The sequence below is a fragment of the Scleropages formosus genome, chromosome 2 (genome assembly GCF_900964775.1).
Source record: "Scleropages formosus chromosome 2, fSclFor1.1, whole genome shotgun sequence".
In the NCBI taxonomy this organism is placed as follows: domain Eukaryota; kingdom Metazoa; phylum Chordata; class Actinopteri; order Osteoglossiformes; family Osteoglossidae; genus Scleropages; species Scleropages formosus.
The window spans coordinates 18,115,666-18,139,821 of NC_041807.1; the positions used below are offsets into that span (position 1 = coordinate 18,115,666).

At 46.1% G+C, this 24,156-nt stretch overlaps 2 protein-coding genes across 4 annotated transcripts; one reads left to right on the forward strand and one right to left on the reverse strand.

Annotated features, from left to right (window-relative positions):
- Positions 1-802: 802 nt before the first annotated feature.
- On the reverse strand, positions 803-4,026 carry ccdc59 (coiled-coil domain containing 59). 2 transcript variants are annotated; one of them, XM_018747250.1, is made up of 4 exons: positions 3,828-4,026; positions 2,883-3,189; positions 2,320-2,404; positions 803-2,173 (listed from the first exon to the last, which is right to left on the reverse strand). In XM_018747250.1, the coding sequence occupies exons 1-4, from the start codon at positions 3,979-3,981 to the stop codon at positions 2,009-2,011; spliced, it is 711 nt and encodes a 236-aa protein (XP_018602766.1). In that variant the 5' UTR covers positions 3,982-4,026; the 3' UTR covers positions 803-2,008. The 2 variants fall into 2 exon arrangements, with proteins under 2 accessions (XP_018602766.1, XP_018602765.1); XM_018747249.1 differs by having other exon boundaries at positions 2,320-2,407.
- Positions 4,027-4,249: 223 nt separating this feature from the next.
- On the forward strand, positions 4,250-23,733 carry mettl25 (methyltransferase like 25). 2 transcript variants are annotated; one of them, XM_018747219.2, is made up of 12 exons: positions 4,250-4,514; positions 5,383-5,556; positions 5,806-5,912; positions 6,553-7,086; positions 7,268-7,415; positions 14,152-14,249; positions 14,552-14,581; positions 16,776-16,849; positions 18,908-19,001; positions 19,124-19,198; positions 21,875-21,946; positions 23,515-23,733. In XM_018747219.2, the coding sequence occupies exons 1-12, from the start codon at positions 4,298-4,300 to the stop codon at positions 23,608-23,610; spliced, it is 1,719 nt and encodes a 572-aa protein (XP_018602735.1). In that variant the 5' UTR covers positions 4,250-4,297; the 3' UTR covers positions 23,611-23,733. The 2 variants fall into 2 exon arrangements, 1 of the variants encoding a protein (XP_018602735.1); XR_001965905.2 differs by lacking the exons at positions 18,908-19,001; positions 19,124-19,198 and having other exon boundaries at positions 23,515-23,566.
- Positions 23,734-24,156: the final 423 nt, after the last annotated feature.

Below are 24,156 nucleotides of genomic sequence, written 5' to 3' on the forward strand. Positions count from 1 at the left end.
TTCTAAGGAATAACCTTTTAAAAATAAAAAAAGGGGAGAACTCAAGGTTTTGAGCCGGGGTGCAAGGCTCAGTTTTTCACCACACCGTCTCAGTGAAATACATCATTTTTAAAAAGCACTCTTTTCGGCATTATTATTCTCCACGATGTTATTGTTAGTATAATGAAATCGGAGACTGTTAAATGAAAAGGACTCACCCTGGAAGCACGCATTGCCCCCCCTTACAATGGTCCTGTTTGTATAGACCCCCCTACCTGGAGCAGCACTCGAGAACATTCTCTTTCACTCTCACTCACAGAGCCCCTTTGTGATTGTAATTACCCCCCCCCCCCCCAATTAGACTGAGCACCTCTCTCCGTCATACATTACATTTGCACCTGGATCCTGTTAGTTGACAATGCAGGAACTGTGGAGGTTCTAACATCACAGGAGACTGTGGAAAACACTGCTGTGATGTCCTATCTCAGCATGTCCATGGGGTACAAACCTTTAGTCCTGCTGGCCATCAGTAGACACAGGATTGAAGCCATGTAAGCAACCACCCTGGTGTCAGGCCCCCCGACGGAGCTTGGACTGCGATGTTCCTCGACTGAAGATCTACGCATCACCCCTCACGTCACCCTGTGGCTTCTCCTCTGGACTCTTTTATAGCCACATTTCTACTCTTGAAACAGGCGACACGTCCACAAGCGATTCAGGGCACCTGAGACACCTCGACCCCCCAGCGACATGTCATTCCCTTTTATATGCCTACATTTTTTTTTTTTTTTTTTTTTAAAAAAAAAAAGCCCATTGATCAGTATTTCCCCACATGTCATTGATTTAAAAGCAAGATTTACTAGAACAAATAAGGTTTCATTAAATTAATATCTTGGACATTGGGGGTGTGTAGCTATTTGTCCTAACCTGTGCTGCAGCAGAAGCCCATTTCCTCCACGCTTTCGTTAAACGCGTGACGCCGATGGGGCTTTCACATGGGACGTGAAGCAGCTGTAATTTTTAGTTTTTTTCCTTTGAATTTTGTACGAAACAAAGCTACTTAAGTGCAATTAAGGCAAGAGGACTCCAGAACCAAGCCCACCAATCTTCTCCGTTTCTCGGACTCGGGTGGAATCGAGATTATTAGATTAAATTTGCCTGTGCCTTGGCTTAGAGTGCAGGCCTTACGTAAGAGGCCCGCAGAAGCGTTCTGCGGCTTGACACGGTCTATGAACTTATCTATTCCCCATACGGCCAGTTCTTCACCACCTTCAATTACCTGTAGATAACATGCAAATAGGAACACGACGTCCGCGATCGTGCCGCTACAAGGTCAACAGCGGTACATCCATTTCGGGTCAGTAAATATTAAGTATACTACAAATAGAAACAATACACCATACTTCTGTAGGAAAAGGTGTATTATTAGGGCAAAAAACATTTTACAGTTCAGTATCTGGGGATGAAAAGGCATTGAGAGACTTGTCATGTACCGCCCCCTTGTGGCCCAATTAATCAGTGCAGCCTTAATGTCCCAGCTGGAAGGACTAACAGCTGGATAGGGTGTCAAAAAGTTCCTCCAAAGGGCAGATCATCTCTCTCACACACAGACACACACCTCCAGCTTGCTCCCGTACAAGTGGTATATGGATATTTAATGTTTCCGTGGATCTCAAAATATCTTTTAATACTGCATCTCACAGTAAATCCTCAAAGGATACAAACCAAAGTGTTCATTTAAAACTAACATTCAAATTCCCACAAATGTAGGTTTAAAAAAAAGCCCCCTTTTGCTCATACGTCAAATGCTATATAAACTATTATTTACTTAAATACACAATTTGTGTACCAAAGTACATACACAATAGTTTCGCCCTGTTGGTCTCTCAGCTCCCTCAAAATTCCGCATTACCGCACCGTGACCCGAGTGCCAGCGATCTGACACGTCGTTTCCTCGTCCAGTGCCAACGTAGACATCCACCGAGTGGCATCAAAATAAGTGAATAAAACAGCGATGAGTTTTATTTCCTCATTTCTTGCCGTCCTGGATTTTCTGCAGCAGGAACTCCATCTGCGCGTTTAGGTTGGGCTGACCCTTCTTTGTCTTTTTGCTCAGGATCTGATACATCTGAAGTTTCTTCTGCTTGTATATTCTCAGAGCCTCTTCTCTCTGCTCTTTGCTCCTTAGGTAAGCCTTCAGAGACAGCAACACCAAACCGTTAAACAGCAGTTCGGTAACACGTGCTTTTGTTTCCGTTGTCTCAGTTTTCTAAACCCCTTAAATAAAACATCAGCAGGTTATTAAAACACGAAACACTGGAAGAAACCAGTTACTTTCACCTCTTTCTTTTTGGCGCGCTTCTCGCGGATCCTCTCGTACTCCTCTTTCGTCTTCTGGTAAGAGGTCTTTCCTCTCATTTTCTTTCTACTTTCAGGGTTATTTTAAGGGGAGAAATCAGGATTAACATACTCCAGCATGTGTGCATAAACAGATGACTGGTGTCAACACATTCAGGAAAAAAAAAAAAAAAAAAAAACCCTCAGACCCACTTCTCTCCTGATGTCCCAACTGCTTCACAAATATTCATCAGACCAGCTGTCACGATCACCCGTTTCCTCGCTGACTCAATTCCGCACGCAGCTATAAAGCCGTACCAGTCCAACATGAGTATCGGAAATAAAGCTTGCGGTTCGACGGTCACCTGTGAGCATCTAAAGCTCTTCGAAAAACATTTATTTACTCCCAGTTGTTTCTCACTTTGGAGAAAAGCGTCTGCTGAACGAATGAATGTAAATACGAACGAGAAATCTTCTCTAACCATATACCTCCTGGACATCATATATTCCGTATACGAAAAAGGAAATCGTGCAAAGCGTAGTTAGGGAGACGATGTCAGTCATACCCGCTGGGCGCCGACACGGGGACGAGGGACGGCGCGGCGATCTCCTCGGGGACGCTGGGAGCTTGCGGCGATTCGGCTTCGGGGTGACCCTCCTCGGAGGCGGCCGCCAGTCTTTTACTCCTGTTTCGTCTTTTAGATTCTTCTTCCCTGCTGAGTTTCTCAGCCTCAGCCGCGTAGAGATGCTTTAAGTGTTCGGGATATTCCTCCTCGAAGCGCACCTTGCTCTGCGCTCTCAGGTCGCCCTTGCGCAGCAGCTTCTTGTACTCGTAGTGCACCTTCTGCCTCCTGTTAAGGGCAAAACCTTGCCCTGAAAGACAACAATTCTTTTGTTATACATGGGTAACAAATATATGTGCATATATAAGAACACATTAGCTGCGGGTGACGGTTGAAACAGCTCTAGGACGTCAATGACGTCACCTAGGGCCCATTTCGACCATCATGATGATCCACAGCTAACAGAGGACGGTAATGGGCCGACACAGGGCCGTCCACAGCATTCTAGAGCACATCAGCTCTGTTGAAAAGAAATTTAAGCATGATCTAGGGGCTGTTTTCAGCATCAATAGGGTCATCCTTATACTATAGTATAAGTTATAGGACACATTATCATAATGATTATGTGTCACATACAGACTGAGACTGTGTCTAGGGGCCACTTGGATTACCAGCAACAGTTAATAATTTTACTTTGCTTTGCTGTGCTGGACACATACATGTGACAGAAAAAAACAAATAACTGCTTTTAAAATTATCATTATATGTTTTCCCCCAATGCAATGGGCCTAATCAGATGCCTAGGCTAGACCTTTTAATCGAAGCAGTTAAAACAATGGTCAAAGCCTCTCTGAAGAGAAGCTTAGTATAATAATTTTTCTATCTAGATTTTTTATTCTAGAATCTAGGAACACAGAATTACTACCCACCAACTTTGGAAGGACTCACCTTCCTGTATACTGCCGACAAAAACTTTTTGCTGAGGAACCCATTTCCGTTTAGTTTTTCCGGAAGTCGATCGGTTTCCTTTCAAAAGATTCTTTTTAACACCCTTCGCGTTCATATCTCCTTTATTCTTCATTTTCCGATCTGTCGGTGCCATGCTGAGGTACAACTCTAACACGACATGAACTACTACCAACGCGTGTGGAACTAGTCGCGTTTTTATTACGTAACGCGGATATATTTTGGACTCAGACATTGCAGATCAACAAAGAAAATTCGTTCAGAAGCGACGCCATCTTTGTTGTTGCAAATATGCGCATGTTGTCTGTAGGGATTGAGGAAAATTAGAACACCCAACATGGCTGCCGCGCACGTCGTGCGATTCCATGCCCGGCGGCAATCTAGCATCGATTGTTTCTGCCTAGGCGCCCATATGAACAACGTCAGTGGAAACTCTAAGGTTCGTATTGAGGATGTCTTCTTTAATCGCACTGGAAAAGTCTATCGATACGATAAAACGAGCAATCGATGGAATTACAGACTTTCTCAGTGTTTCTCTGCGTATCGCTAACGCCCATACTGTGGACTTCTACACCCGCCATGTGTGGAAAGAGCTGATCGCTGTGCCTCCCGACAGCGTACTGGCCGTCATATGTAATACAAGCTTGGACCACGAGGGGGCGCCAGATGGTAAGAAAATTAATATGTGACTCTAGTAACAGTTCACCTGGTTGCCAAAAGAAAAAACTGCAGCAGGAGCCAAATCTTAAGTGACATTGGGATCATATTTTACATATTAAAGTAAATCAATTATATATTTGAATGAGTACATTAAAATACAGTATTTATTTACTCCCAAATGTCTAACAAATCATGCATACCTTTTACTTGTGCGATTCAGTGGACTTTAAAGACTCACAGAAATAGAAACGTTAACAGTGATGATTTACTTTTTTGGAATATGAAAAAACTAAAAGGTGATGAAAGTGGCCTTAAATCAATTTGTATCATAGAATCTGAAATTAAATTGCTCTGAAAAACTTTTTTTTTTTTTTTTTTTTGTATTTGAAAACTGGAAATGTCCGTCGGACAGTTTCGGACTCTTGAAAAACAGAAACTCAGAGAAAAACAATCTGTTTTTTGCCATTTTTTTTTATTTCCGTGCAACAGGTTGATGCACATTTTTATACGTTAATAAAGTTGAAAATAACAGGTTCCCGAATAAGCGACTACAGTAGCTGGTTTCTTTTTGGAAGTATACGGAACACTTATTCATTCAGCTGGAGCTTCTATCCCACAGTGACTTACACTGATTTACCCTTTTATGCAGCTGGGTAATTGTTACTGGAGCAATTCAGAGTAGCCGAAGGTATCGCAGCGTAGGTGTGACACGGTTCAGCAGGTGTACTCAAACTTTTGACTTGCGCTGTACATGCAGTTACACACTAGCTGTCAGAACACAAGCTGTCAGACATGTGTATCCTACACACACACACACACACGTGTAGTGTAGTTCACAGCACATGGAAGCCCTGACTGATCTTCCTCACCTCCCCAGGTGCGGCTCGGCACACCTACGGCTTCTGTGAGGACACCAAGCGGCTGGTGGACGTGGGGGGCTTCCTCCGAGCAACGAAACTCCGGTCCCTTCCCGCGTCGGGCGTCTGCGTGCCGCTCCAGCAGCTAATGGATGCTTTGCACGTGCACGGCCAACCCCTCCAGCCTGAAGAAGGTAAGAACGTGAGCCGTGCTGCTCCTCGGTGCCACCTTCCCATCCACGCCTACGCATCTCTCCTACCCGTAGACGCCGTATCTGTTTACCTGTGTACATTTAATCATTTCGCTGATGCTTTTCTCCAAAGCGACTTAGTGTTACAGTAGACGGAGCCTCAGAGCGCTGTGTGTATTGCAGCGGTTAAAGTCACACACACACACTCCTCCTCCATCTACGCGTCACACTGTAAACCGGCTGTGGTCGCAGATGGGACCCTGGAGCCCGACGAGTTTATGAACTCCAAGAAGTCTCACGAAGTGCAGATCCTGTCTGAGGTGGTGGTCTCCCTGGCCAGGTGCTGCCGTCTGCAACAGGTAAGTGACCGCCAGGTAACGGTGTGCGTGCGAGTGTGCGAGTGCGTGAGAGAATGTACTGCGATGGACCAGCATCCCATTTCTGTCATTTTAGGGCCCTTATAGGGGCAGCTGGTAGTGTAGTGGGTAGAGCTGCTCCCTTTGGACCCAAAATTCTTAGGTTTGAATCCTGCCTCCAGCTGTAGTAGCCTCGAACAAGGTACTTTCCCTAAATTACTCCAGTAAAATTACCCAGCCGTATAAATGGGTAAATAATTGTGGGTCACCGAGAGAAAGCATCAGCTAAATGTATAAAAATTCATAATATTTTAAATGACATATTAAATAAATATAAATGTGCGGTAGAAGTGAAGTTGGAGCCACGAACAAACTGACTTATGAACGGACTTCTGGTCCCCAGCCGTGTTTGTAAGTTGAGGAGCAGCTGTAGTGCAGCGACACGCTCGTCACCTGAAGGCTGCAGCCTCAGAGGGGGTCTTACAAGTAAAATATGCAGCTGTATAAACATTTAAAAATGTGCTTTGGGTAGAAACGGCAGCTCAGCAACAAAATAGTGACGTGAGTAGAGAACGATGAAGATGAACGTGTTGAGTTTACGCTCTGCTTTTTGTTTCCCTCCTGCGGTCCTCCGTCGGGGAAGGTGGTGGACGTCGGTTCCGGAAAGGGCTACCTGTGCTCCTTCCTGTCGCTGCGCTACGGCCTGCGGGTGTACGGCGTCGACTCCTCCAGCAGCAACACGCACGGCGCCCGCGAGAGGAACCGCAAGCTGAAGAAGTACTCGAAAGCGTACCGGAGACGCAGCCGGACGAGGGCGCGAGGGGGACCTCGGGAGGCCGGTGGGAGGAGCTGGTCTCGGGCGGACGGAGGCCGCGCCTCCAACTCCGGGTCGCGGGGGAGCGCGGATGGCGTGTCGGGCGACGAGGCCGACGTGCATCCGGACGGAGCCGGACCGGAGCCGGAGGACCCCTTCCTCGGCCTCCTCCCTCTGGAGGCGGCTGAGCCGCCCCCCTTCCGGGCGCCCCCCGCCGAACTGAGCCCGGAGGAGAGGGAGAGGAGGAAGCAGGAGAACTTGGAGAGGAAAAGCAAGGGGTCGAGGGATGAGGGTCTGTACTCGCCCCTGACGTCCTACGTTACCGCGGAAACGGAGCTCCGAGAGATTATCGCGGAACTGGAGGTGATTGCCGTATTGTGTCGGTAGATCCAGGTGGGGCGTGCGTGTGTGTGTGTGCGTGTGTGTGTGTGTGTGTGTGTGTGTGTAGCAGAACATCTCAGAAGGTTTGAACTGTCCAGCACAGGCAGCATGTACTGCGTTTAGCGTTCCATCTTCAGTGTGTTTGACCACCCCCTTCTCCCAGGATGCCGTCTTGGTTGGCCTGCACACCTGCGGAGACCTGGCTCCCAGCACGCTGCGCATGTTTGCGGCCAAGCCGGAGCTGCGGGCGTTGTGCAGCGTCTCCTGCTGCTACCACCTGCTGTCGGAAGAGTTTGACCAGGCAGCGCCGGGTAAGGACACGCTCCGGGTGCTGTGGCGTCGCGGAGGGGAAAAAGGACGGAGTTGAGCGGTACGGGAGCTCTCCCAGGCAGCCGAACAGAAGCCCGGTCTTGATAAACACCACTTACTTGGAAGGTTTGAGAGTAATTATTCCCTTTTTATGTGTGTGTGTGTGTTACTCTGAAAGCACAGCACACATTTCCAGGGCACAGCACTAACTAATCCCTAGTTGTGCGTAAGGACCGCCGGCTACGGTCCTTCTCCCTCCTCCGGTGGCAACGGCACATACGGTAGTTTGGGAGCGAATGATGGGAAAACTGAAATCCGATCGGTGGCATTTTTCGGGAATTCCGGAACACGCGGGCACAACGGTTTCGGAAAAGCGACCGCGGACCCGCACTTGCATGTAAAGCAGGGGAATCGTCCGTTGCGACAGAGAAAATTAAAATTATCGTGAGGTGAATAGCCACCTGTTCATTTCTCTTACAGTCCGAATAGCTTTTATTGGGCTGATCTTTCCAATTATTGTGCGTTTTGATAAAATTTGTGAAATGGTTCGTTTATTCAGTTGGGGGTTTTGTACGCTCTTTTGTTTTGCGCTCGCTTCTTTAATGAGCTTTTTAGAAGAATGACGACGTTTGCCGGCGAGACGGAGAGAATGACGCCTTGTTCCGGGCAACCGTTTCGCGCGCTCGTTCGGCACGCGACAAACGGACCGACGTTTGCCCCTGTCAAGAGCAGCTTGCGTCTGTTGCGCGACCTTTGGCCCGAGCGCCTTCGACAGCGCAGGCACTATGTCGAGCGGGTGGCGCGGGTTCGAGGCTTTTTTTCTGCCTGTTAAGGATGCTGAAAATACTGCGGCCCTTGTTAGGAAACTTTTTGCGCAAGAAATTATAGCTCAGAATCGCTGAGGCTTTCCAGGTTTAGAAATCAAATGACAAGGCCTCATAGAAACTCTTCTTTCGCTCTCCACGGTCAATTCACAGCTCAAGCACCGTAAGCAACCACATTTTGATCTCTGCATCCCGCCACTCGGGGGGCCTCCTAATGAGCGACTAATTGTTCAGCTCAGCATTTATGCTTAATTTGTTTCCGTCCTTTATTATTAGCCACGGCACCAACACGAACGTCCGCAATAGGATTGCAAAAAAAAAAAATCAGGTATTTCAAAAGCGTCATCAAGTACCATTGTCCAAGTGGTTCACCGGCAAAAGTGTGTTCAGAGCTCATATGATTTATTATACAGATGGAATTTTAAATTTCACAGGGGGAAGAAAAGTCATCCACATACAGACTGCAGCATCAAAATTACTACTGAATTATCGAAGCTTTGAACGGACTGGTTCTCTGTTTAGTTTCACAATATTTAAACATATTTTAATCCTTGTACTTGTTGGAGTATTTTTTTTTTTTTTTTTTGGCCTGGTTTTGGTATTTGAAATTTGTGTAGAAGTCAGCAAAGGAATAGTTGATGCGGTGAACAGGATTTCATCCAAAAGATGATGCAGCGGTGCAGTTGCTCCTATGTCTTTGTGCACCTTTGAACACGACCGGGTGGACGGAGGAGGATGTCGCCGTGAAAGGCGAAGGAGCTTGCTCGGGATTTGAAAGTTTATAGATTCCACTGAGCACCTGAGCTCTCTGTCCCAGAAGGCGACGGTGTCAAGCCACCGTTGCGTGAATGAAACCGAATGGAATATCAACGAAATGCATCTGGCCGCATTATTCCACCCATTGTTGAGAGCAAATGCAGCACAAGTTTATCTGCAAACCTTACTGTGGCACGCCAGGCGTGGCAGGTTTGAGGTTCCCCAGGCGTGGGGTAGTATTAAAATATAAAACAAACAGTGCAAAAAAAAAAACAGCCAGGAGCCTAAAACAGACAAAGTCTTCTTCTCTCGCAGTCCATTTAAATACTTTGGCCACACCTAACGCTCATCGCTTGATCAGGTGCGGCGGCACATACTTCTGGAGGTGGGTGTGGCCTCACTGCTGCGTACCACATTTATAAATATTGGACTTTATTTTAAGTCGACTGCAGCGCCGTACACGCGTTCTTTAATTCTTCCGTCCAGGGCCATATTTGTACTGTTGACGTGGTAATTGTATAAAATCATATGGCCTTTGGGCACAGTAAACGGTTCCTCCTGTAGTCCTGGAGCGCAGCCATTCTCGGTTACTCTGGAATGAGAAACGCAGGCTTCATCAAATCATTCCAAACACTTTTTTTTTTTTCCCCCTTTCGCTCGCAGACGTGTTTATAATGGGTTAAAGGTGACGTCTGCTGAAGGGATCAGTGACGGCTAATGGCGCAAATGGCTATAAAAGTCCAGTAAAAACGCGGCTGGGATGTTTAACTAAGACCCGGGGACTTTTTTTGCGGTGAAAACGTACGCAGCGCATCCTTCAGCTACGATGCTGGAGCAGGACGTGCGCAGCTCAACGCTCACCTCCGCGTTGAGGTTGGCTTCCTCCTTTTCTCTTGTAGAAGGAAGGTAACGGTCGGCTTGCCCTTTCGCTCTTTTGATCGTTTACGGGGCGGTGTGTAGGATGCTGGGTAGAGCCATCGCCCTGCAATCGAAAGACCCGGGTTCGAATCTTTGCTCGCATTTTCGTATCCTTGAGCAAGATACTCACTACACCCTTTTCATTACAGGCCATGTCCAAAGTTCGATAGCGTCAGTCTCATCACTGGCGCGTCCATTGAGAGTTTCGTCCTCACTCGATCCCGTAGCTGCGTTTTCCCGGCTGTCTGTGGTGTCCTTGGAAGTCTCCTCCGGCATCAGTGTTCTAGGTTTTTCTAATCCTGCGTCGCTTGCGCATAGATTTTTCTTAACTGTAATTGGCGCTTGAGAAGAGACCGGCGTCCACTGAGGATAACGTGCAAATGAAGCGGCACTTTTACTTTTTACGCAAAAAAGCGTCGCATGTAATCTCCTTTCGGGTACATTTTGCGCGTAGCGGCAAGTGCCGTGGTGTTTAGAGCTGCGGCTTTGAATCCCTACTCCTGCTGCAGTACCCTCGAGCAAGGTACTTGTCGCAGATTAACGTAGTAAAAATGACCTTGTTTCTAAACAGGTAAACCGTAGTGGCTCACTTGCAATTCGCTTCGAGGAAAAGCGTCCGCTAGGTGAAAAGAAGTAAGAATGTGACACGTCAGGGTGCGTGGGTGCCGCTTTTCTTCGGAGGCCGTTGAGTGAGGAGAGGCGTGTGTCGCCGACACGTTCGACGGAGAGGAGACTGCCCTGAGCAGAAGTGGAAGGCCGTGTTCGGAGCGTTTGTAGGGACGGAGAGTCTTAGGGATCGCCACCCCCCTCCGACCGCATGAGCACGTTTTACTGTGTCCCGCGAAGAGCTGGCGCGTCCGCACGGTGGAAAGTGCTGACACTGATGAGCTGCGTTCGGAGCGGAGCGGAGCTGCCCACCACTAATATGCATTCGGGGCTGAGCTCTCGCCCCCTCCCGGGCCCCGCCGCGGCAGGCCCCTCTCCGCACGTTCGCCGCTCCGTCCCGACCGCCAACGGACCCGAGACTTTCCAAAAACAGGCGGTCGCTATTACGCCGCCCTCCCTGTCATTTCAGCTGGGCTCGGCTCCCCGGACCACGCTCCCTCCAGATGTTGTGGCGCGCAGATGCGCGATGACCTCACTGCCACCGCGCGGCTCCGGGGCCGAGCCCCACGTGGTCGCCCTCCATCCGGGTGCTGCTTGACGTAGGAGGGTGGTCTTCACTTAAGAGTTATTCATTGAGCTGCTCCTTTCTTCCAAAGGAGTTTACAGTTATTTAAACAACAGGGTAGTTTTTACTGCAGCAATTCAGGGTAAGTACCTTTCTCTGGGGTACCGCAGCAGGAGGTTGGATTTGAACCAGCAACCTTTGGAGCTGAAGACAACAGATCTAACTTCTATTCTTACTACCTGCTAGCCCAGAAGCGGGGAAACCCTGGACGGTACACCACTCCATCACAGGGCAATTTAGAGTCACCAGTTCACTTGAAACGCGTGACTTTGGACTGTGGGTGGAAACCAGAGCACCTGGAAGAAACCCACTTGATCATAGGGACAACATGCAAACTGGTTCACGCTTTTCTCCAGAGTATCTTACAATGACTTACCCATTTACACGGCAGGGTAACCATTAGTGTGTCAGTGTCAGTTCAGGGTACTCCAGGGTGCTATACACAGGAGGTGGGATTTGAAGCCGGGACTTTCGCGTTCAAAGACAGCAGCTGCTCCCCTATAACTCCAGCACTTGTACTGATGTCTTTGGATGATTTTCTTCCACCGAAGTTCACCTCAGCTGACGCTTGGCATTTTTCCGCGAAAAGCGGCTGACGTTGCTGCGGAGGAAGGAAAACAACCTGTGGGCTCGAGAAAGACCCCGTTGGTTAGTGCGAATGTGCTGATAATGAGGTTCTACTCGCGAGGTTTCACATCCAGTCACGGCTGGGTTAACAAAAGTGTCAGTTTAGATAAGCAGCCGCAGGGTTCAGGCCAGTGTCAGTACGGTAAATAGTGTAAGAAAGGAAACCGACGGGGAAAAACGAGTTTGGGCATGGAAACGTTATCCCCCCCCCACCCCACCCACATTAAAAGCCTACAAATTATCTGCCGCTGGTCAACAGGGCTGTACCATGGCCAAAGTTTTGGGACTTTTCCTGGGTTCGTTTGTTTGCTTCTTTTTTGCCGTTTCCATGACGACACCTAGAGGTCATCTTAACAGTAACACTGTATATCACTATGATTTAAGAAAACTGGAGACAAGAAGGAGCAGCATGTCCACGGGAATATTTTTGGAGACTCGATCATTTTCCAAATCCTTTGTTGCCTTGAAATGTTGTTATAATTTTTTTGTCCCTATCATTACAGTTTTTGTTGAAGACTACGCTGTTAAATACTACAGCTTTCTCCTTTTTCTTTTTCTCGTGTTTATTCTCACTGACATTTTGTACTTAATTTTGCTGGAAAGTACATTTTTACGTTGGCTTTGGCTCAACGTTTACGTTGGCTTTGGCGTTGCCTGTGTGCGTTTGTAGAAGAGCTTCTTGTGATTTTGAGGTTCGACCTGATCATCTTCTGGTTTAACATTGCTGAGAACGGAAGGGATCCGAAGACCGGTCGTATTGGAGATGGTGGTTCAGCTCGAGACCTGCGGCCTCTTTTCCTCGGCCAAATCAAAGCGGCCAAGTGTTTCTGTTGAGCTCCCGTTGAGCGCCAGGGCCAAGAACGTGACCACGGCAGCAGACCTTCGCGGTATTCAAGGGATAACATGGGTGCGTTTCCTGTCGGCTCCTTGTAGGGTCATGACCGGGTTCGCCCAGCGGCAATCCAGACCGCTGGGGTTCAGGTAATGATCACCCACAGCGGTCGCGATCCACCAGCTGTCCTGTAAATCCCCGACCTTCTGCATAGGCATCCGTCTCGCTCCTGCCAAATGGGAGTCAGCAGCACAGTATATACCGTAGTACCGCAAAGGACAGAGGGCCCTTCATCAGCAGTAACTACAGCTCCTCCTCCACCAGCGTGTGTGTCTAAAAATGACCAAACGCAAGCGACCACCCAACCTTTCTGTCAACATTTAAGTCAGAACCTTGTGGTCAGATGGAGGTGGTCCTCACCGTTGCAAACCCACACATATCGTATTTTACCAACCTTAATGTTTTGTGGATTCAGAGGGAAGAAGGATCAATGTGCCCTTTTTGAAGAGATTTAGAAATCGGTGCCACCGAGTTAATGATGCCGAACCGCATATTAACACTGGAGTAAATGGAAAAGTGATCAATGCCTGTGTATTTGGCAGGCAGTGTAAATATAACCCAAGATAAAAGAACGATCAGAGTCCACAGGGTAAGAGCAAAGTGATCGGTTTGCTGGTGTCTTCAACGTGGCACATAGTCGTCGGTAAAGTTGTGATCAGTCGATTGATTTCAGCTTAGAAAGAGTTTAACTCTCTAAGTTCTAATAAAGATGGACTATTTTGATGGGGGGGGGGCGCGGTGGTGGAGCAGGTTTGGCTGGGTCCTGCTCTCCGGTGGGTCTGGGGTTCGAGTCCCGCTTGGGGTGCCTTGTGATGGACTGGCATCCCGTCCTGGGTGTGTCCCCTCCCCCTCCAGCCTTGTGCCCTGTGTTGCCGGGTTAGGCTCTGGTTTGCTGCGACCTTGCTTGGGACAAGTGGTTTCAGTCTGTGTGTGTGTGTGTGTGTGTGTGTGTGTGTGTGTGTGTGTGTGTGTGTGTGTATTTTGATGGACTAACAAGTTTGAATGAAGCCAAAGGCACCAATATCATGGTTGAAGAGGGTTAAGTTACTTGATGACAGTCATCATTGTTGTCTGAACATCTTTGTTGTGAAATGCACTTTTGTGTACCCTGTTAAATGAGTTGAAGTACGCAGAACGTGAATGGAAAACGTGGTATTTCTCAAAGAGTCTGTCCACCGGGGGTCCGTGAGCCGTCAGTGGAGCAGGACGTTGTGCGAACACACCAGCAGGGAGCAGACTTTCTCTCCGAATTCCTGTCTCCTGTAGCTGATGGAGGAGAACGTTGAGAGTCACATCGGTCACTTGTATCGTTCTCATAAATTTTATGGAAGTAAATTAAAAAAAAAAAAAACTCAAGAGAGTGTTGCTGAGGTGGAGAAGTTACTCGGTAAGGTTGTTAAATTATTATTATTCCACCTGTCGCTCTGTTCTGTTTTGACTTGTTTTGCAGTGACCGTGTGTGTGTGTGTGTGTGTGTGTCCTGTTTGCAGAGAGGCCGGTTGGTGGCGTGTGGGGGTTCCCTATGAGCCAGTACCTAAGAGACCAGGCTTGGTTCTGCGGCCGGAACGCGAGGATGTCCGCATGCCTGGTAGGAGCCCTTCCTCGACCCAACAGCCTGACAAAAGCCTTGGTTGTCGACGAAGTGTTAATTTACTACAGTATTTCGCTGACATTCCTGACTTCACGTTATTGTTTTGGGTGTAGCAGATTGTCCCCCCCCCCCTTTCTGTGCTCACGGTGAATTTAACCTGCTCTTCCAATGCTGGATTAATATTATTTCTATTGTTATTCTTTTTTTTTACATTATGTATAAAGAACAGCAACAGTCAGAGGTACATTTCACTCTAATCCTTACACTGTTGGTGAAACAACTTTCTTTTTTTCCTTAAGGCCTTAGAAAGAGTTGCTGTCGGCAAGGGGGTAAGTGTCCTTCTTCACGGTTCTGCATTTCGTATTAGTTATTATAAAAGAAAAAATACAGAAATGCATTTTCTTTTAGTTCAGATAGATTTTTCCTTTCCTCTGTCACCATTTGGCTTACTTTGTAACTTTACTACAAATGTGGTACTTGTAGTAGTTTAATGTATAGCCAGCCTTTTATTTCAGTTATTGTTATGCCTCCCGATCATTTGTTCAGTGCTGCGTAACTGTGTGAGAAGAGCGCTATAACGATAAATTGAATTTAATTAAATTGTCGTAAAATTTTTCCATCGTGGATATGGATCGTTTCAGCCGTTGCGCAAACAGTCTATATATAAAAAGCAGCAAGAGAAAAGGACGATAGAACAATCGAAAAATCAGGTTATGTATCAGAAGACATTGCCCCTTTCTCCCGATTTCTAAGGTTCAAAACCTCAGCTCCCGAATTTTCAAAAACAAGTTTTGCCTCGCGAAGTCCAGATTAAAAAAGTTTTTGCCATCGTTTAATTTAATCTGCTTCTCTGAGTACGGTAATTCATTCTGACTATTCCAACACTATACCCTGCAGCCAACGCTATAATTTAGGAGTCAAAGCTCTTAAGTCCAAAATAAAATTACGAACGCTGAAATAATGGGAAGCAGAAACGGAGCTGTTTGCAGCTCTCGATCGGCGTCCGTGGAGATGCGGGGAGGGAGAGCTGTCGCGATACGGCAGAATTTACGGTTTCCGTGACAATGCCAGCAGTTGCGGTGGCTTACTTTATGAAAATATTATGACGTTAAAGACACTTTTTACCGCACAAACTGAGATCCAGATGAAAAGCCCGTGACCAGCGGTGTCTAGAGCAGCGTGTGACTAAAGATGTGGCTTGTGGCGGCAGCCGGTGGCGTAGTGCTTAGAGCTGCTGCCTTTAGACCAAAAGGCTGCTGGTTTGAATCTCATCTCCAGCTGTAGTACCCTTGAGTAAGGTACTTACCCTAAATTGCTCCCGTAAAAAAAAAGAAAGAAGTTACTCGGCTGTATAAACGGATAAACGATTGTAAGTCGCTTTGGAGCAGAGCACCGAATAAATAAGTGTAAATAATGTAAATGTGCATCTTAAATAAAATTTTCTATAATACCTGGCTGAGCAGCAGGTAATGTAGTGTTTGGAGGTGCTGCCTTCAGATCTGAAGGTTGTGGGTTCAAATCCCACCTACTGCTCTAGAACGCTTGATCAGGCCACCTACCTGAAATTGCTCTGTTAAATATAACCCGGCTGTACTCATGGGTAGATCAGTGTGTGTTGCCCTGGTGAAAAGCCCCAGCTGAAGGAAAAGGTTCTCCATCGTGTCATGACGTCCCACGGAAAAGCCGCTTTGACAGCCAGGTGGACAAACGGATTGTGCTCTCACGCACCCGACCGTATGGTTAACGCCCGTTTGGAGCGCGAGTCGCTGCTCCCCTTGCGGACAAACCGTGTAACACAACTCCAGTCATTTTTTTTAGAAGTCGGTATTTATTTATAGTGACGTCAAACACTCTCGACTCTCGAAACGGTACCAGACGCAGAACCTCCCCGTATGAATATTTATTAGAATGCATGGAGATTGATTCCATGGTCCTACCCACAATGTCTCGTCCAAAGGTATCTTTAGGGGTAAAACCTTCCTGGTGATCTCCTACGTGTGTATTAATCATCCTGAGTATGGAGGCCATTGTGGAAATATTTTCAGAACAGGCTGCATAACTACTGGAAGCAAGAAACAGGGGAAAAAAGCACAAAACACATAAATTTCACGTTTTAGGCCATTTATTTGGCCACGGAGGGAGTGGAATCTCTGACGCAATCAGCAGAAATGCGTAGATTAAATGCGAACGCCACCGTCCCAGAAGTTACCGTAAAACTCCTGGATTTCCTGTTAGGTGAAGGAGGCGCAGTGTGGTTCGAGGATTTCTCAACTGCATTTCACCACCGAGGCCCTTTAACAGTCCTTTTTGCGCCGTGTTGCACTTTTGTTCAAAGTCAAGTTGTGTTTTCAGCCATCTGTGAAGCAGGATAGGTTAATGGAACGATTTAATGGTTGATACAGCAGGGCATCTTTTGGGATTTGAACTGGTAACCTTCCGTGTACTCGCCGGTATCCCGAACCGCCGTTCTCGCTGAGACTCTACTGGTTCTGTGTCTGACTAGACGCTTCTCTTTCCCTACAGCTCCCCACTGAGTCGCTCTTCTACCGCGCCGTCTTCCACGTCATTCTGCAGGACCACTACAATGCCTTTAAAAGGTGGGCCTTGATCCCAGCGCAGCTGAACTAAAGCAAACTTCTCCTCCCAAGAGCCCCTTCTCTGAGCACTGGCATCATGTACACAGTTACAGTTAGAGAGTTACACCAGGTGGCGTAGTGGCTGGACGTTCTGATCCAGTGAAAAGTACCCAGCTGTGCAAAATGGGTAAATCACTGCTAGTCACTTTGGGAGGAAAAAAAGCATCATCTAAGTAAATTGCTACCTGTGGACTCAAAGGTCACAAGTTCCAATCTCATCTCCAGCTGTAATACTCTTGAGCAAGGTACTTACCCTAAATTATCCAGCTGTATAAATGGGTGAATAATTGTACGTAGCTTAACGTTGGAAATGGCTTTGGAAAAAAGTGTCAGATAGAGCGCTGATGGTCCTCTGGGACCTTTGCTCCCTCCTGCCCTACTGTGTCTCAGTTACCGTGACACAGATGAGGCCTTCTGAGTATGTAAAATAAAAATCCTGACTGCAGTGCTTCCCAAACTGGAAACTGATGGCCACCCTGAATATGGTCCTGTCCAGTCCTGATGACCATAAATGCTGGTACATGTAGGGTTATTAAATTGGTTATTCACCGATCATTTTCAGAAATTGATCGAAAATCATTTTTTCATTTTCCTGGACCAAATGGAAAACAAACTTACATGAAAAAATCATTTTATTCCACAGTCAAAGGGTTTCTCAGCTGGTACAGTGATACTGCTTCATTTTGTGGCCGATCTCTATCAATGAGAAAATTATACGTGCATCTGTAATATGGCAGGGGGGGGTGCAGTGGCGCAGTGGGTTGGACCGCAGTCCTGCTCTCCGGTGGGTCTGGGGTTCGAGTCCCGCTTGGGGTGCCTTGCGACGGTCTGGCGTCCCGTCCTGGGTGTGTCCCCTCCCCTTCTGGCCTTACGCCCTGTGTTGCTGGGTAGGCTCCGGTTCCCTGTGACCCCGTATGGGACAAGCGGTTCTGAAAATGTGTGTGTGTGTGTGTAATATGGCATTCAGGTGAGTGCTGCTTAACCCCTTCAGTGCTGGAGATGAACAACTGGCACAGTATCTACTGTAAATAAATACCATATTATCCACAACTGTTAATAGTTCTTATCCTATCAATATTCCTTGATATTGTGCCAGGGATGCGATTTCCTTATAATGCTAATTCTGGTCTTAATTGGATCTGTAATTTGGGTTTATCATCTTCAAATGGATCGTGACCATGGGTTCGAAAAGCACTGCCCCACTTGATATTTCAAAGACCCAGCAGCATGGGCTCATGTCCTGGTCTCGAGCTGAACTCTTACCACAGTAAGTCAGCTTTTAATGGCCAAACAAGAGGGGCGTGGAGAGGCTGCATTTGGAAGGAGGCACTGTACTTGGTCCCTCAGGGCCTACAGAAGATGGACTGAGACTTCTAGGCTCCTCTGTGCTGCTGACTTTGTTTTGCACTCTGATTTAGAATAGAATCACACCATCAGAATGGATGAGGCATGTTGAGTTGGCTCAAAATCGTAAATCGCACCTCGTCCTCCTCCCGAAGCCAGGAGTCTGGGCACCACATGGGCAGTAAATCCCCGCACACCTGAACGCAGAGGTGGTCCGCCCAGCTCCTTTCCCTCCAACAAACCAAACGCCTTCTCTTCGGGGCTTCTGTCGTTCCTCGACGAATTCCTTTAGCTACCAAAAAAAGGCCTTTTTTTTATATTTCATATTCTGAAGACACTGGTCTTTACTCTCCTAGTCAAACATTACCATATTAACTGGACTTGGAGCTGATTTTCCCATTGAAATGGTGACAAATATGCAATTTTCTCAAAGCACATTGCACTCTGACTTTGAATCACTGTCAGCCGACTGCATTAGAGGTATTTATAGTGCTTTGTATGAAAGGACAATTTTGACAATCAATTTTCATAAGGGCAAACAGACAATTTATAAGCAGTGTAAGTTTAATATTCCTGTATGTGGTAAAAACGCTGTGAGGGAAACGAAGCGATGCGACTCTTTCCATTGCGAAAATCATTCGGACAGTGCTGACGGTTGGCCTTTTGTCTCGGCAGCGAGAAGCGCGTGGGGAACGTGTACTCCAAAGCCGGTTCTTTCGTCGATTACGTGAGGAAAGCCCTGAGGAAGCTGGAGCTCGATGAGTCGAAGGTTCGTTGTAATTTTGAACACATCGGTAGCACAGGGAACTCTTAATAACTAATGAAATGACGATTTACTGACTGTCCACTTTTGGGAAGCCAGCCATTAAATGAGCTCTTCTCTTCCGATAGCTCTCCGACAGCCTCGTTCAAAGCTACCACGATAAATACCGACCAAGAATGAAGGAGATGGAGGCGTTCAATATGGTGGGTTTTTTTTCCTGCTGTTTTCAAAGCCATGTTTCATACAAGACTCTTTCACATCCTGAAAAATGTTGAGTATAAGTAAATAATGAGAGTAAATAATTTTTGCTGCATGTTAAAGCATAGTCTGGCTACGTCACGTTTTTTATATTCAAATTTTAGAGTAGTGGTCACAGCAGCTGCCTCCAGACTCAGGTCCCAGGTTTAAATCCCTCCGCCTGCTCTTGTACCCTTGAGCAAGGACCTTACCCTCAATTGGTACAGTAGAAATTACCCTCCTGTATAGATGGGTAAAACACTGTAACGTAATGTCGTAAGTCACTTTAGAGGAAAGCATCAGCTACACAGATTAATTTAATTGGAGAATTACCAATTGTAGGATCATCCTGTTGGACGTAGACTCTTGTTTGTAGATCCCGAGTCCTCAGGGGTATTTGACTCTGTTGTCAGCTTTCTTGAGAAGATACACGTGGCTTTAGGGTGTGCACACACACACCCCTCACCTTGAGAACACAACCAGGATTCAAAGTCTGCGTGTAACTCGAGTTGTTTGTAACTCCAAAGTCAACCATACAGTCCATCCTCAATTTTCCATGATATATGGGGAGAGGGGGTGTCCAGATATGGCACAAGTCTGGAAAAGTGCAAGCTTAGTTTACATTTACATTTACACTTATTCATTTAGCAAATGCTTTTCTCCAAAGCGATCTGCGTCTTAGAAAAAATACAAATTTGTGCATTACATTAAGAGAACGAGACATGGCTGCAGACATGTGACTCTTAAGTAAACCTAGTTTGTTACTTTCCACTTGATGCACCGATGTTCATCGCTCGAGTAGATGCATAAAACTCAGGATAGATGAATCCTGATAACCTCCTACCAATTTTTTTTTAGAATAATAATCATAAGATACACAAAATAACATACAAGCGTATTTGTTTTTAAGTATGCGAGTTTGTGTAATTTTTTTTTTTTAATACTATGGATGGTGTTGTATACTGCGCTATATACTACAATAACACTTTTATAACCCAATGCGTAATGAGTGTGTAATGTCTCCGATAATTCAGTACTGTAATAGAAACATACATTGATACTCCACATAATGTATAAAAATACTCTACTGTACATGTAATATGTACAAATATGCACTTATGCACATACAGTATTGTAAATAAAATGAATGAAATATAGTAAATGCAAACTTTTATTTACCTGAAAAACATGATTTGCTTAAATTTTGCCTTGTTGTTTAGTGATAACTCGGGGTGTGTTTAGTCCCAGTCAGAATGGGACAATTCCGTCTGATGGGATGATGCTCGATCAGAACGCATGCTACAAGGGGACTAGCTGGTGCTTCGTCACCTTCATAAAACTAATAATACATTTTTTTATGCCAGTGTTTTGTGCATTGTTGAAGTTTTTAAAGAAAAGGTAAAAATTAAATATATTTTATGTTATGCTTAAAAATAGCTTTTTTTCAGTACCTGTGATTTTTTTTTTTTTTTTTTTTTTTTTTTTTTTATAAACTCATTTTCTGGAATAAGTAATGAGTGGGCAGCACGGGGGCACAGCAAGTAGCGCTGCTGTCTCACAGCGCCTGGGTGGTGCAAGAGAAGGGTTTCCTCTGGGTGCTCTGGTTTCCTCCCACAGTCCAAAGACATGCTGTTCAGGTTCCCCCATAGTGTGTGAGTGACAGAGAAAGTGTGTTTCACTGATGTATGGATGAGAGACCCATTATAAGCAATGTAAGTCACCTTCGTGAATGAGGTGTGAGGGCTAGTAACACTACATAGTAGCCATTGTAAGTCACTTTGGAGAAAAGCGTCTTATGTCTTAAGAATATCCTGGACGGTCCGTAAAATCCGAAAGCCGTAATATCAAGGTTCGCTAAATCAAGGATTACTGTACTACTTATTCTATCAATAAAAGCTTAACAGTACAGACTTGTGTCAACTTATCTGATGGTTAGATAAAGTAAAAATCTCAGCGCTATAAGAAATCAAAGTACTGTAATACTTTTACTGTGGTATTATTGTTATCTCTGAGCTACACTGAAACTAATTTGAATGAATGGAGGTAAAAAAATCTCTGTTGCTGATTTTTGATGTCTTTTCGCTCTAACGCAGAACGCAGTGCAGTGTCCTGTCGCCTCATCTGGTTGAGAGCTGATGGTTTCCATCGCTCGTGTGTCGGTGTGTTCGAAACGCCGGCCGCCAACCGCGGTCCCATTAGAGGAGAGTAAACAGGAAGCCGAACGCTCGTCCCAGGAGCCTCCGCTTAATGAACTCGCTCGCGATGAATTCGTTCCAAACACAGGAAGCGTTGTAACCCACGAGCTGAAAGCGATATGATCAAACGCGCACGTGGCCGCATGTTGTGATTTATTTGATGAAGCTAATGGGCCGTGCGCATGTCGGAAGCCTTCTTTTTAACGTATCGCCTCTGTCCGCCTTGTCAGTTGGTGTATTTGCAGTTCCGAGGAGACCGAGGCCTTTTCCTGCCTCTGCGGTTTGCGCTCTTTGTAGCCAGAAAGAGAAAAGCATGAGAAACATTGCATCGGAGCTTGACTTGATTCCACTTGGCCCCCCCACCCCCACCCCTGGGTCTTTCATATCAGTACCTTCTTGAACGTGATCTTACCCTGTTTGCTCATAAGTGTGTGTTTCTTCATTCAGCTGAAGGTGTCCCTGGCTCCCTGCATCGAGGGCTTGATACTCCTGGATCGACTATGCTACCTAAAGGAGCAGGTAAATCACTGTCCGCAGGGGCCCGAGGGGTGAACTTGGTTGCCTGGTTGGTCAGCGGTCAGAACGCGCAGCCCTTTCACGCTGAACTGGACATCCTTTTCTCCTGCTTCCCTCTCCGGTCACGGATCGGCAGCCCCAGCTTCCTCCTGGCCTTTGTCACGGGAGGAGCTTTCGTCCAAGTTGCGGTTGTGAGACGTGGGGCTGCCAGGCAGCTGGTCTCACTGACCGCAACCACGGTCGCGCTAAACGGCTTAGTCCACGAAGCACATCGGCGTCCTCCGCTCCTGGGAAGACGCACCGGGATGTCCTCCAGAGCCCTACTGTGCCGTTGTGTACAGCATTCATATTCAGTTCTTCTCCTCGTGCGGCTACATCCTGTTTGAATATTTGTTGCTCTCGTTCATCTCAATCACCGCGTCCGTGGTATTGAGAAGTGCAACGCGAGAGCATCTGGTAGCGCTCTGCGTAATCCGAAATGGAACTGATCACAACCACGCGTCTTTTTTTTTTTTTTTCCCCTCTTTATTCTCCAAATCTGATGTCTGACCTCACCCGAGTACTTTGCCATATTTTGTAGCCATGACAACACCACGCATCAAACTGAGACAGAAGCCCACATGTTGACAGTAAATGTGTTTCCAAGATGGTCGGCTGTTAAAAAATGAACGTGTCACAACTACGGATACGAGGTTTGACGCTAAAATGGACAGCTCCCTGGGTCGGCTAGCCGGCCACGTGTCCTTAAACGGTACTTTAAACGATGCGGAGTACGGTGTTCTTTGATTGATGGCCGCTATTTCTATTAAATACTTGCTCATTCCGTTTAACGAACCGTACGAACCGTGACGTCGAAAGAACCGTAAACCGTTGAGTCGTCATGGCTTTGGTTTGTCCCGAACACATTCGGCCAAATCGCTGCTACCTTCACCGTACGTCCGCCGTTTAAATAACTTATTCGAGTGAGAGTATAATATGAGAATATGGCGTGGACCTCTGGCAAATGAGCGTAATTGGATGGATCGATGGCACATTCACAGGCGTGTCCTCTTCATTCAGACCTGGGATGCGGGACAATCTTGAATGGGTGATTTTTGACCTCCTGCGTGGTTGTTTACCGCACTTGGTCCCAACCAAAAAGGAACGTTAAAGACCTATAACTATGCGAATGAGCGAATCTAAGAGATCCTGCAAAATCACTTGCGCCGAAACTCATGGTACTAGGATCCTTACTGTCCGCTTTAATAGAAGCGTCAATGAAGATTAATCGCGCTATACTGTGTCACCTTTCCGTGGCCTTACCTTCTCTGAGGTTCTCTGAATTAGCGTCATGCACACTTAGCCTGTAAAGTGAAGTAAAATAGTGGTGAGTAAGTAGACTGACCAAGGGGACCCTGTTGTTGTACCTCTCAGAAAGGTACTTAAACTGAACTGTGAACTTGAAAGTAGTTCTTATAATTGAAGTAAATTAGAATGCAGGGAACACTTTGTTGTTTATGATAATTTCTGCATTTCTATACTTCATATCTTTTTGTATACATATGATTTTTTTGTTTCTCTTTTTTTTCCAGGAGAAGCCATTTTTTTGTGAGCTGGTGCGGCTCTTTGATCCCCTAATGTCGCCGAGATGCTATGGAATCATTGGTTTGAAGAAGCTACAAATGTGAATGTTCTTGAGATCTTTTTTATAAAAGCTCCATAATATGCTCATTACTACATGTTAAGTCATCACAGACCAAAGTGTTTAAATTTGTGTGTACATATATATATATACACACACACGCATATGTGTGTGTATGTACATATATATTTTTTCAAAAAAAAGTATGTACTTTTTAATTTTGTTATAAATATTTCTTCATAAAATATCCATTTTTTTATATCCCTTGATTTTATGTATGAAGGAGAATTAGGAAAATAATCCTTTAATTTGATCTATAATGTAAAGAAATCTGTAAACTATGCTAATCAGTTAATTATGCTTTGAATTTGATCCTCCTTTTAACTGTGAGTTTCAAGGTTAAGGAATAGAGTAAATGACAGTGGGAAATGTCATTAAGGGTCCCCCGAAAAGAAACTAGCTTGAGCTTGGAGATTCCTTTTCCATTATGTTTTTGAAAGCATGTAAATCACAGTACTTAAGTCCAAAGAGACACGATGGTAAAGAATTCAGTTTTCCTCTCAGCATGCTTATAATTGTTTTACCGTTTATT

What these genes read in the sequence shown, in the direction of transcription:
- mettl25 (XM_018747219.2), top strand. Translation starts at nt 4,298, where the DNA reads ATGTCTTCTTTAATCGCACTGGAAAAGTCTATCGATACGATAAAACGA. An exon ending in CGAGGATGTCCGCATGCCTG is followed by an intron (nt 14,250 to 14,551) that starts GTAGGAGCCCTT and finishes TTTTTCCTTAAG; the next exon opens with GCCTTAGAAAGAGTTGCTGT. An exon ending in AGATGGAGGCGTTCAATATG is followed by an intron (nt 19,199 to 21,874) that starts GTGGGTTTTTTT and finishes TTCTTCATTCAG; the next exon opens with CTGAAGGTGTCCCTGGCTCC.
- ccdc59 (XM_018747249.1), bottom strand. Translation starts at nt 3,981, where the DNA reads ATGGCACCGACAGATCGGAAAATGAAGAATAAAGGAGATATGAACGCG. An exon ending in TGTCGGCAGTATACAGGAAG is followed by an intron (nt 3,190 to 3,827) that starts GTGAGTCCTTCC and finishes GTTGTCTTTCAG; the next exon opens with GGCAAGGTTTTGCCCTTAAC. An exon ending in CCCGTGTCGGCGCCCAGCGG is followed by an intron (nt 2,408 to 2,882) that starts GTATGACTGACA and finishes TAACCCTGAAAG; the next exon opens with TAGAAAGAAAATGAGAGGAA.